The following is a 9,787-nucleotide window of genomic DNA, read 5'->3' as shown; positions in this document are numbered from 1 at the left end:
AAAGTTTGGCACTGTAATTCCTGCCGAAAGCAACAATCTAGGTAGTTAGAAGACACTTTCATTCCATTCACTCGGTCGTAACCTTGTGTCATTTGCATCTTCATCTGCAGACGCTCGCCATGTGTCGTTACCAAAATTCATTTCACTGGACTTCACCTCCATGGCCATGGCTTTCGAGTCCGTCTTCCTCGTCAGTCCCTCGCCCTGGAGATGTACAATGACTTGTCCTTCACTCCTGAGTTTTGATGATGATGACGACGTCGACGACGACGACGATGCCGTCGCCTATCCAATTTCAGTCTCTCCTCGGTGGCCTGCCCTCTAACGGAGTGACTCATCACAGGCGCGGGGCCCGACCGCACCCGGGCTTCGCTTGGCCGCTTTAAATTCTCGCTGCCTCTCCTCTCGTCTCGCTTCAGACTTCAGTAATCATACGAGAGCAGCTAGAGCTCCAGCTCCAGCTCCACGCCCTGAGCCTGGCCTGGCCCGGACACCCGGCGGCTAGCTAGTCCAGCACCGCAACCGCACAACGCGACCGGAGCCCCGCGCTAGGGGTTCGTGCACCATGGGCTCCACGGCGCAGCTCAAGCGGCTCAAGCCCCTGTACCAGCTGGTGGTGAACAACATCCTCGCCATCGTCGCGGTGCCGCTCGCCGCCGCGGTGGTGCTCAAGGCGGCGGAGCTGGGGCCCGGGGAGATCCTGGCGCGGCTGCGCGCGCTCCGGCCCGCGCACATGTTCCTGGCCGCGTTCCTGCCGGCGGCGGGCGCGGTGCTGTACCTCCTGCTCCGGCCGCGGTCGGTGTACCTGGTGGACTACGCGTGCTTCCGCACGAACCCCAACTGCCGCGTCCCGTTCGCGACGTTCCTGGAGCACTCCCGCGTGTGGCCGGGCTTCGACGAGCGCAGCGTCCGGTTCATGACGCGCCTGCTGGAGCGCTCGGGGCTCGGGGAGGAGACGTGCCTGCCGTACGCGCAGCACTACATCCCGCCGTCGCGGGACCTCGAGTCCTCCCGCGCCGAGGCCGAGCTCGTCATCTTCTCCGCCATCGACGATCTGCTCGCCAAGACCAAGATGTCGCCGCAGGATATCGACATCCTGGTCGTCAACTGCAGCCTCTTCGCGCCGACACCGTCCTTCACCGACATGATCATGCACCGGTACAAGCTCCGCGAGGACGTGCGCAACGTGCACCTCGCCGGGATGGGGTGCAGCGCGGGGCTCATCTCCGTGGAGCTCGCCCGGAACCTGCTCCAGGTGGCTCCCCGGGGCGCGCACGCGCTGGTGGTGTCGACGGAGACCATCACCCCCAACTACTACATGGGTCAGGAGCGCGCGATGCTGCTCCCCAACTGCCTGTTCCGCATGGGCGGCGCGGCGGCGCTGCTGTCGACCAACGGCGCGAACGCGCGGTTCCGGCTGGCGCGCGTGGTGCGCACACTCCGCGGCGCCACAGACAGCGCGTACCACTGCGTGTACCAGGAGGAGGACGAGCGGGGCAACGTCGGGATCAACCTGTCCAAGGACCTGATGAACATCGCCGGCGACGCGCTGAAGGCGAACATCACGGCGATGGGGCCCCTGGTGCTGCCGGCGTCGGAGCAGCTGCTGTTCGCGCTGTCCTTCATGGCGCGCAAGGTGCTCAACAACCGGATCAGGCCCTACATCCCGGACTTCCGCACGGCGTTCGAGCACTTCTGCATCCACGCCGGCGGGCGCGCCGTGATCGACGAGCTGCAGCGCAGCCTGACGCTGTCGGATGAGCAGGTGGAGGCGTCGCGGATGACGCTGCACCGGTTCGGCAACACCTCCAGCAGCTCGCTCTGGTACGAGCTCGCCTACATCGAGGCCAAGGGCCGCATGCGCCGCGGCGACCGCGTCTGGATGATCGGCTTCGGCTCCGGGTTCAAGTGCAACAGCGCCGCCTGGGAGTGCATCCGCCCCGCCGCCAACGCCGACGGGCCGTGGGCCAACTGCATCCACCGGTACCCCGTCCACATCCCCGACGTGCTCAAGCACTGACCGCGCCGCCCGCCGCCGGCGACCTCCTGTACGTGCAGCCATTCCTGCCTCCCCCGTCCAGTGTCTTGCACATCCTCTCTCCCCGTCCGCTTCTTCCTTTACTCTTCTGCTCCCTCTCCGGCCTCCGGTTCCGTTGCCATTGCCGCATTTGGCTCGTGGAAATCAAACCGTTGGCACAGTGATGAACTCGGGAGTTTGAGGTCGAGGGCTTTGTCGTGTCAGCTAGCCTGTCAGGGCGGGCGGCGGGGTGGTCGTCATAAAGGCGGCGGGTCAGGTGAGGCTCTTCGTGCATGTGCGCCGCCGGGGCGGGCGAGTGTGTTGTGGTCGAGGGACAAGAGGGGTCTGGTGTGGTCGTAATCTCGCGTCGGCCTCTTCCAGGAGGGCGGCTATACAGGCACACTCGTTGGGTGTGACTCGTTCGCGTCGTATTGTGTTCCCATTTCTTTTTTTCTCTATATGTTTTGCGTATTTTCTTTCAATACATTCATCCAGTATAAGGAGAGAGACAAGAGCTAGACAAGAAGGAAGAAGAAGAAGAAGAAGAGCAGCTTGATGTATCTGTGTACCTACTAAAACTCTAAAAATCTGTGTACCTACTTTATCAATCGGTTGTTTCAAATTAGTACTGCCTCTCTGCCTGCACCTGCGTACGTTGCCACGAGGCATGAGCTGAGAACCAGATTGTTCACTGTTGCTGGTTACCCGTTGCGACTGTCGGACTGTGCAGCAGCCCCCGCAGCGCAGGCATGCAGGAGACCCTGGCAGTGCCATTTCATTTTCCTCGCCCGCCAGTGCTGTCGCTGCCGCGGATTAATTGTCCCGGCTGACACCAACTGTGCACGGCGCTGCGTGCCGGAAGATTTGAAACCGCCGTACTCGCGAGAACGCATATACGTGTCGCCGCTGCCGGGTGCGTGCGTCCTTGATCAATGAATGCCCGGCGGCGGCGGGGCCGTGCTCCTGCACTCATGCTCGTGCTTCTGGATCACGGCGAGCAGCCGTCATCTCCGCGGAAATGAGCAGGCCGAGCGCGCTCCCCGCTCCATTTTCCTCCCCTCGCCGCTTCCAGGTGATGATGGCAGAGGACGCCTGGCTGGACGCGAAGCGCGCGCGCGCCGTGCGGCCGTGGGGGGGCGGAGGGGATCGGGATCGGGTGCGCCGTCGCGGTCGCGATCTCGCGGGTGGGTGGGTTTCCATTTCCGGGCGCTGCCTGGACGCAACCGAACCAGCAGCTCGCCAGGCCCGTCTCCATGGAATCCGCCCGGCCGCTCCACCACGATGATCATGGCGGTCGCTGGGGAGGCTGTATCTGTACTACCAACCGGCTAACCGGAGGCGATTCAATTGGCCAGTCAGCGCAGGACCTGCTGCGGCGCGTGACTGCCTCCATCCCTTCTCGTGCTTCGGGGAAGGAGGGCGAACTGAAAGGGGACTGGGGGAGTGCTCTTTCCCTCCCGCCTGAAACGGCAACGGTTTCAGCACCAGCAGTCGTCCAGGACAACTTTGGGCCTGTTTAGTTCCGGTGTAAAGGCAAAAAGGCAAAACGCAAAATTGCATGCGTAAAACTTTACACCTTTTTGCATTTACAGGTGTTTAGATAGCCAGATTTTTGCGTTTACAGATTTTTTGCGTTTACAGCTTTTTTGCGTTTACAGCTGTTTAGTTGGATGGCTCATTTTGCATTCTTGTGCATAGATGAACAGCAACGTTTGAAGGAAAGTACTTGTCTGCACACACTGATGAAGGAAAGTGTCCTTGCGCACACAAGTTGACACAACAACATATATATGCATAACAGTACAACAACAGTATTTCAAGGCAACCACAACTCGAAATTAAAAAGACGCAGCAGTACACGTCCTCACAAATTACAATAAAAAGTAAAAGTCTCGTTATATAATCACAGCTCAACCTCGATGCAATATATGGAGCGCAATTGTATCACGAAAGCCATTCATGTGTGGACATTCCAAATAACTGGGCGCAGGCTCGCATTCTGGCTGATCTTCATAGGCTTCATCAGGCACATAGTTATCATCAATATCACAGCGCCTAAAGTCTTTATCCCTAAACCCACTCTGCCTGATGAAATTATGCAGAGCCATGCACGCAACAATAATATGTGTTTGAGTTTGTGTTGGATAACAGGGAATTTTGGTGAGCATTCGCCACTTGTGCTTTAAAACTCCAAATGATCTTTCTACGACATTTCTAAGGGATGAATGTGCGTAGTTGAACATCTCCTCTTTACCTTGAGGTTCGTTGGCGTTTTGAAACTCTTGGAGATGGTACTTGCTGCCCTTGTAAGGAGCCAAGTAACCCGGTCGGTTCGGGTACCCCGAGTCCACCAGATAGTATTTGCCTGCAGTACCAAACACCTGTAAGCGTCAAGAAACTGCCGTTAGAATTGCAAATGGAGCTTCATGTTAAAAGTGTACCTGGAGGGGGATGGGGAAATGCATTGTTGTACTTATTCATTGCATCATCAAAAACCCTCATATCATGTACCGATCCAGGCCAACCCGCGAGAACAAATGTAAACATCATGTCAAAGTCACAGACTGCCATCACATTTTGTGTTGTGATGCTCTTACGACACATGTACTGGACCAAAAGCTGTTGGGGCACCACGACAGGAATGTGAGTTCCATCTATTGCTCCAATACAATCCATAAAGAATGGATCAAACCTATGGTGCATCAATCTGGGGTGCCTAGTTCGGAACTCTGGGTCTCTGGGTTTAATGATGTCAGCAACAAGTTTGAGTAAAGACTTTAAAACCTTGTAAAACATGCTGTGAACCGTCCCCATGGATCTTTCAAATCTGTCCTCGGCTTGCCTTACTGACTGCGGAGCTCCAACCATCCACAGAAACATGCCTAAAGCCTCTATGGAGGTTGACTTTGCACTAGATGCCAAATCATATTTTTCTAGCAAAAGTTCGTGAAGCCGATGGAAAATATTTGGGGGCATTCTAAACATGTTGTAGCATTTCTGTCTATTCAAAAGGACCCTCTCTACCCATTCCAGACCACTGAAGCCTACTGGTACTGTCCTATACACATTTCTACAGCAGTAGGTGTCAACATGCGTAGCTAGCTGAAACGTACCGTAAATGAAATCAATGTCTGCAGAATCATCCATGAATTGTGTTATCATGAAGTTTTCAAACTCCTCATCTGAATCTGCATCTTCGTTTCCCTCTTCTGAGCAATGAACCCCTTCCTGCAACAACAAAAGATTTGCAAGCAATCAGTCTCCAAGGTACAAATAATGAACACATGCAGCTCAGCAAAGGTAGGACTACGAACACATCGTGCACATAAGTACCATCGACCTAAGACCATCGACATACTCAGTATGCACATAAAAACCAACCACATAAACAGCATCCACATAAATATCTCCGAACACACAGCATTCATGGAAATTAGTAGTTCAAATCCACGCACAGACACCACAAAGTTCAAAAGACAATGCAAAGATAGAAGGTTCTAGTCGACGACCCTAGCGTAGTGCTCAATAAGAGCCTTCCTTCCATGCGGAAGGGAGCGCAGGAAAAAGTAAGATGCACCCTTGTCCTGAGCAATCTTGAGCACACCAATCCACAGCTGCGCATTGTCCTCGGTGACACCACAGTCCCTTGCCGCTTCCATTATGGTGTCAAACTGTTTCTCCATCTTTGCTTCCTCAGCCTGCGTCACCTGCAGCCTCTTCGTCATGAAACCTTCCATGGCTGCATTCCTTTGGGTTTGTATCTCGTTGTGCAGCTGCATTTGAGACACCATGGCTCGGACTGCCGGGCTCTTCGTCTTCTTGTCGGGGCTCGTAGCAGTACTGCGTAGGCTTTGCGAGCTGTCTCGTGTCCTCTTGCTTCCGGTGCTCTGCGGGGTCTGCAGGCCATGATCGTCCTCTGAATCATCCTCTTCATCGTTTGGGGTGACGTCCACAGGATCCTCATCTCCAGGCACATATGAACTCGACCCATCAACGGCAACACCCATGAACATGCGGTCCAACTCGTCAAGGTAAATAGGCCAACCGGACTGCAATTTTTTCCACTCAGGATGGCCCTGCATTGTGCAATATGAATCATTTGTGTCAAATCAGTGTGTGCATTCTTGCAGTTTCAGAAACTTGAAGTAATAGAATGCATAGGAGATGTACCATTGTGTTCGCTGTCCACCAAGCCTCCGTGGCAACAACAGATCCATCCGGTCGGCGGCCAAGCCCTGAATCAGTGCGCAGTTGCTGTATGAACTGCCACAAACCCCTGAGCTGCCTATATCTGTTCCCAAACTGCGGTCTGTCATGCCAAAACCCAGTGGCGGCATAGAATCTAGACTGGATCTCTTTCCACCCATGCTTGTTCATCACACCCCTCACGCAGTTTCCGTTATCGATTTGGCTGCAGTAAATACGGCAAAAGGCTTTGGTATGTTCTGGACTCCACGCAGCCCTGTTGGTGTCGGCCTAAACGAAGCGATTATTAGCACGGAATTTACGCAGTGTCGCACAAGGTAATGCAATCAACAAACCGGACTACTGGTGCCCCCAAAATTGGTTCAAACACAACCTACATAGGGCAGTCAACCAACCGAGCAAGTGCTGTACAGAAATTAAGTGAAAAACAGCCTAAAACAGAACCTACAAAGGTGTATTCGACGGGGGCTTTGGCGCACAATCAAAGGCAAACATAATCCGCTGAAGTGAAAGCATGAAAACCTAGCCTGTCCCCTTGTCCTGCTTCTCTTCTCTCTCTCTCTCATTTGGCACTGATTAGCAAAGCTCACACATTTGGCTATTATAAACATATCCTGCATAGGCCAATCAACATAACCTAAATTTGGCAATGATAAGCGTATCGTCAGGGACAGAGACCAAAATTATTCCGTGTCCACACATGACACTGATTAGCAAAGCTCACACATTTGGCAATGATAAACATAACCTACATAGGCCAATCAACAGTCCGGACTAATGTTGCACCACAATTTCGTAAAAACAGCACCTAATTAGTGATGACAAAGGTAAATTTACCTGCACGGCACGACGACGGCGACGGCCACCGCCTCTGGTGGCTTCGTTGGATGCCGACGTTTCATGTCGAGGGGGGCGGCACCCTGCAGGCAGGTCTGCGGCGCCATAGGGTGCAGACCCGCCGCCTTGTGCATATGGAGGTGCGGTCGCGCCACTGGTGCCTGATCGCCGGCGACCGCTGGCCCCGGCTCGGCCTTCTCCGCGGACGCTGCGTGGCCCGCGCAGGCCAAGGGTTCGGTTCTGGCCCCGTGGAGGAACACGAATGGGACATGGACGGTCACTTCCCTGGACCTCGTCGCCGCGGAGAAGGTCTTGCACCTCCAACCACCCGTGCTCCGCGTTGAGGTCCAGGCCGTCGAAGTGGAGGCGGCTCGGCCGTAGGCTGCTCGATCCGCTGTGGGGGTAGGCGCCGGCCGATAAGCCGCCGTACCCACCGTCGGAGGACGGCCCCGGGGCCATGGACAGGAAGTCCCGGGTTCCGCCGCCGCCGCCAAAAAAGTCATCGTTGCCGTTGCCTCCGGCGTTGCAGTCGTCCTCCAGGCCGTAACCGCTGGCATCGTAGGCGTCCACGTCGTAGTCGTCCATGGCCGCAGAGGTGCGCAGGTAGGCGTCCACGGCAAGCAGGGAATGGATGGATGCCTCACAGCAGCAGGCGGCGGAGCAGCAGGCGGCAGGGAGGGGCTACGACGGACCAGCGATGGATGGATGCCTCACAGCAGCAGGCGGCGGATGAGCAGGCGGGGATGGATGGATCAGCGATGGATGGATGCCTCACAGCAGCAGGCGGCGGAGCAGCAGGCGGGGAGGGGCGGCGGGGGAGCAGCAGGCGGCGGGGGAGGGCCGGCGGGGGAGCAGCAGGCGGCGGGGGGAGGGCCGGCGGGGGGAGGCCCAGCGGGGGAGCAGCAGGCGGGGGATGGGCGGCGGGGGGAGGGCCGGCGGGGGAGGCCCGGCGGGGAGCAGCAGGCGGGGGATGGGCGGCGGGGAAGGGGCGGCGGGGGGAGGGCCGCCGGGGGAGCAAGCAGGCGGGGGAGCAGCAGGCGGTGGGGGAGGGGCGGCGGGGGAGGGGCGGCGGGGAGCAGCAGGCGGCGGGGAGGGGCGGCGGGGGGATGTGCGGCGGGGGGAGCAGCAGGCGGCGGGGGACCAGCGGCGGGGGAGGGCCGGCGGGGAGCAGCAGGCGGCGGGGGACGGGGCGGACGGCAAGGCGGCGGCGGGGGAGCAGCAGGCGGCGGGGGACGGGGCGAGCGAGATAGGGTTCGGACTCGTGGAGCGGACTCCTGTCAGACAGAATGCACGCGGCCCGATGCGCAAACGCAAAAATACACGTCCCGGCCCGTTTAGATTCCTAAACGCGTAAAGGCCCTAAACGCGAAATCTTTTTGCGTTTTTGCGTCGATCTAAACAGGCCCTTTGCGATCTGGGTCCCTGGGAAAGGAACGAGCGCACGGGGGGGATCAGCAGTTTTTCATCTCCTCGCTCGCGGCGTGCTGACAGATCTGATCTGATCTGAACACATGGATGTCTTGAGACACGACCCTACTGCTTCTCTGACTTCACGCCGAGCACGTATTGCAAATGCATACTGCATGCAGCAGTGAGTGTATTGTAGAATGCAGATAGATAAGGAGGACAAGTTGAGCTGGAGGTGTGCATATCACACCGCCTCCAGCATTCGTTTCATCCTCTTTCTTTTCTGACAGGAGGCAGCAGCAGGCCAACCGTGTGCTGGGCCGGGCAGAAGCCCAGTGGGCTGGGTTCGGTCGGTTTCTGAAGAATCTTGGGATGTGGGCTGTAGCCCATTTGTTTAGCAACGAGTTTTGAGTCCGTTTCGTTTCGCGACGGAAATAATGGCGCGCCGGCCCGGCCGGCCCCGCAAGCTGTCCGACGAGGCGGCGACCCATGCCGTGCTGCGTCGCCGCACCTGACCGTATCGCGCGCGCTGCCGTTGGGACCGGCCAAAGTTGACGCGCCCCACGACGGCAACAAACCCCTGCTCGGCCAGCCCAGACTGTTATCCTATTAGCCTGTCGCCAACTATAACCCGCCCGTTCCGCGAGGATCCCCCGCGGCGCCGTCTCCAGTGCGCCACCCTGTGCTGTTCCGTGCGGGGGGCATGTGGTGGTTTGCAGTGCACGCAGCTTTACGAGCAAGCTAAGTGCCTAAGTATGAGCAGTAAATAGTACAAGGCTTAATGCAGGCGGCGAGAGTGTGATTTGTGGGGTCCTTCTTTGGCGACGCTGAGTCTAATCATCGCCCAAATGATAGTACCGTCCACTGCTACAAGAGAAGTACCTTGACAGGTTTGCTCAATAGAACGTGCGTGCAAAATCCACCCTTTGATTGTGGACCACCCCACCAAATCTTTTATTGATCGTGTATTAGCTTTTCATCTGTAGCTTCAACTGTTCCCATTTTACTCCTTACTAGTTCGCGTCCAGCTAACAAAAAGAGCACAAGCCATTTATCACCTTTAATTTATGTTCATATGCTATAACTATGTCATTATAAATCAGCACCTCACCGTCAAACTTTGTAGCCTCGGAGACCACCGCCACACGGGATCCGGCGTTCCGGATCGCCGGTTCACCCAGAGGCTTGAGGATCGAGATGAAAATCCACGCGCCCCGCCCCCGTCCAGCCACCGCCAGGCGGACGCCAATTTGTTTAGTCCCCACCACCCCCGTCCGCTCCGCTGTGTCGCGCCCGGGAATCACTCCGCACGCGAACTGC

At 57.0% G+C, this 9,787-nt stretch overlaps 1 protein-coding gene across 1 annotated transcript; it reads left to right on the top strand.

Moving 5' to 3' along the window:
- The first annotated feature begins 398 nt into the window (after window positions 1-398).
- On the top strand, window positions 399-2,642 carry LOC112875561 (3-ketoacyl-CoA synthase 5-like). The gene has a single exon (XM_025939446.1). The coding sequence runs from the start codon at window positions 566-568 to the stop codon at window positions 2,018-2,020; it is 1,455 nt and encodes a 484-aa protein (XP_025795231.1). The 5' UTR covers window positions 399-565; the 3' UTR covers window positions 2,021-2,642.
- The last annotated feature ends 7,145 nt before the right edge of the window (window positions 2,643-9,787 follow it).

Source organism: Panicum hallii, chromosome 1 (genome assembly GCF_002211085.1).
Source record: "Panicum hallii strain FIL2 chromosome 1, PHallii_v3.1, whole genome shotgun sequence".
Classification (NCBI taxonomy): Eukaryota; Viridiplantae; Streptophyta; class Magnoliopsida; order Poales; family Poaceae; genus Panicum; species Panicum hallii.
This window is presented reverse-complemented; position numbering and strand designations above follow the sequence as displayed.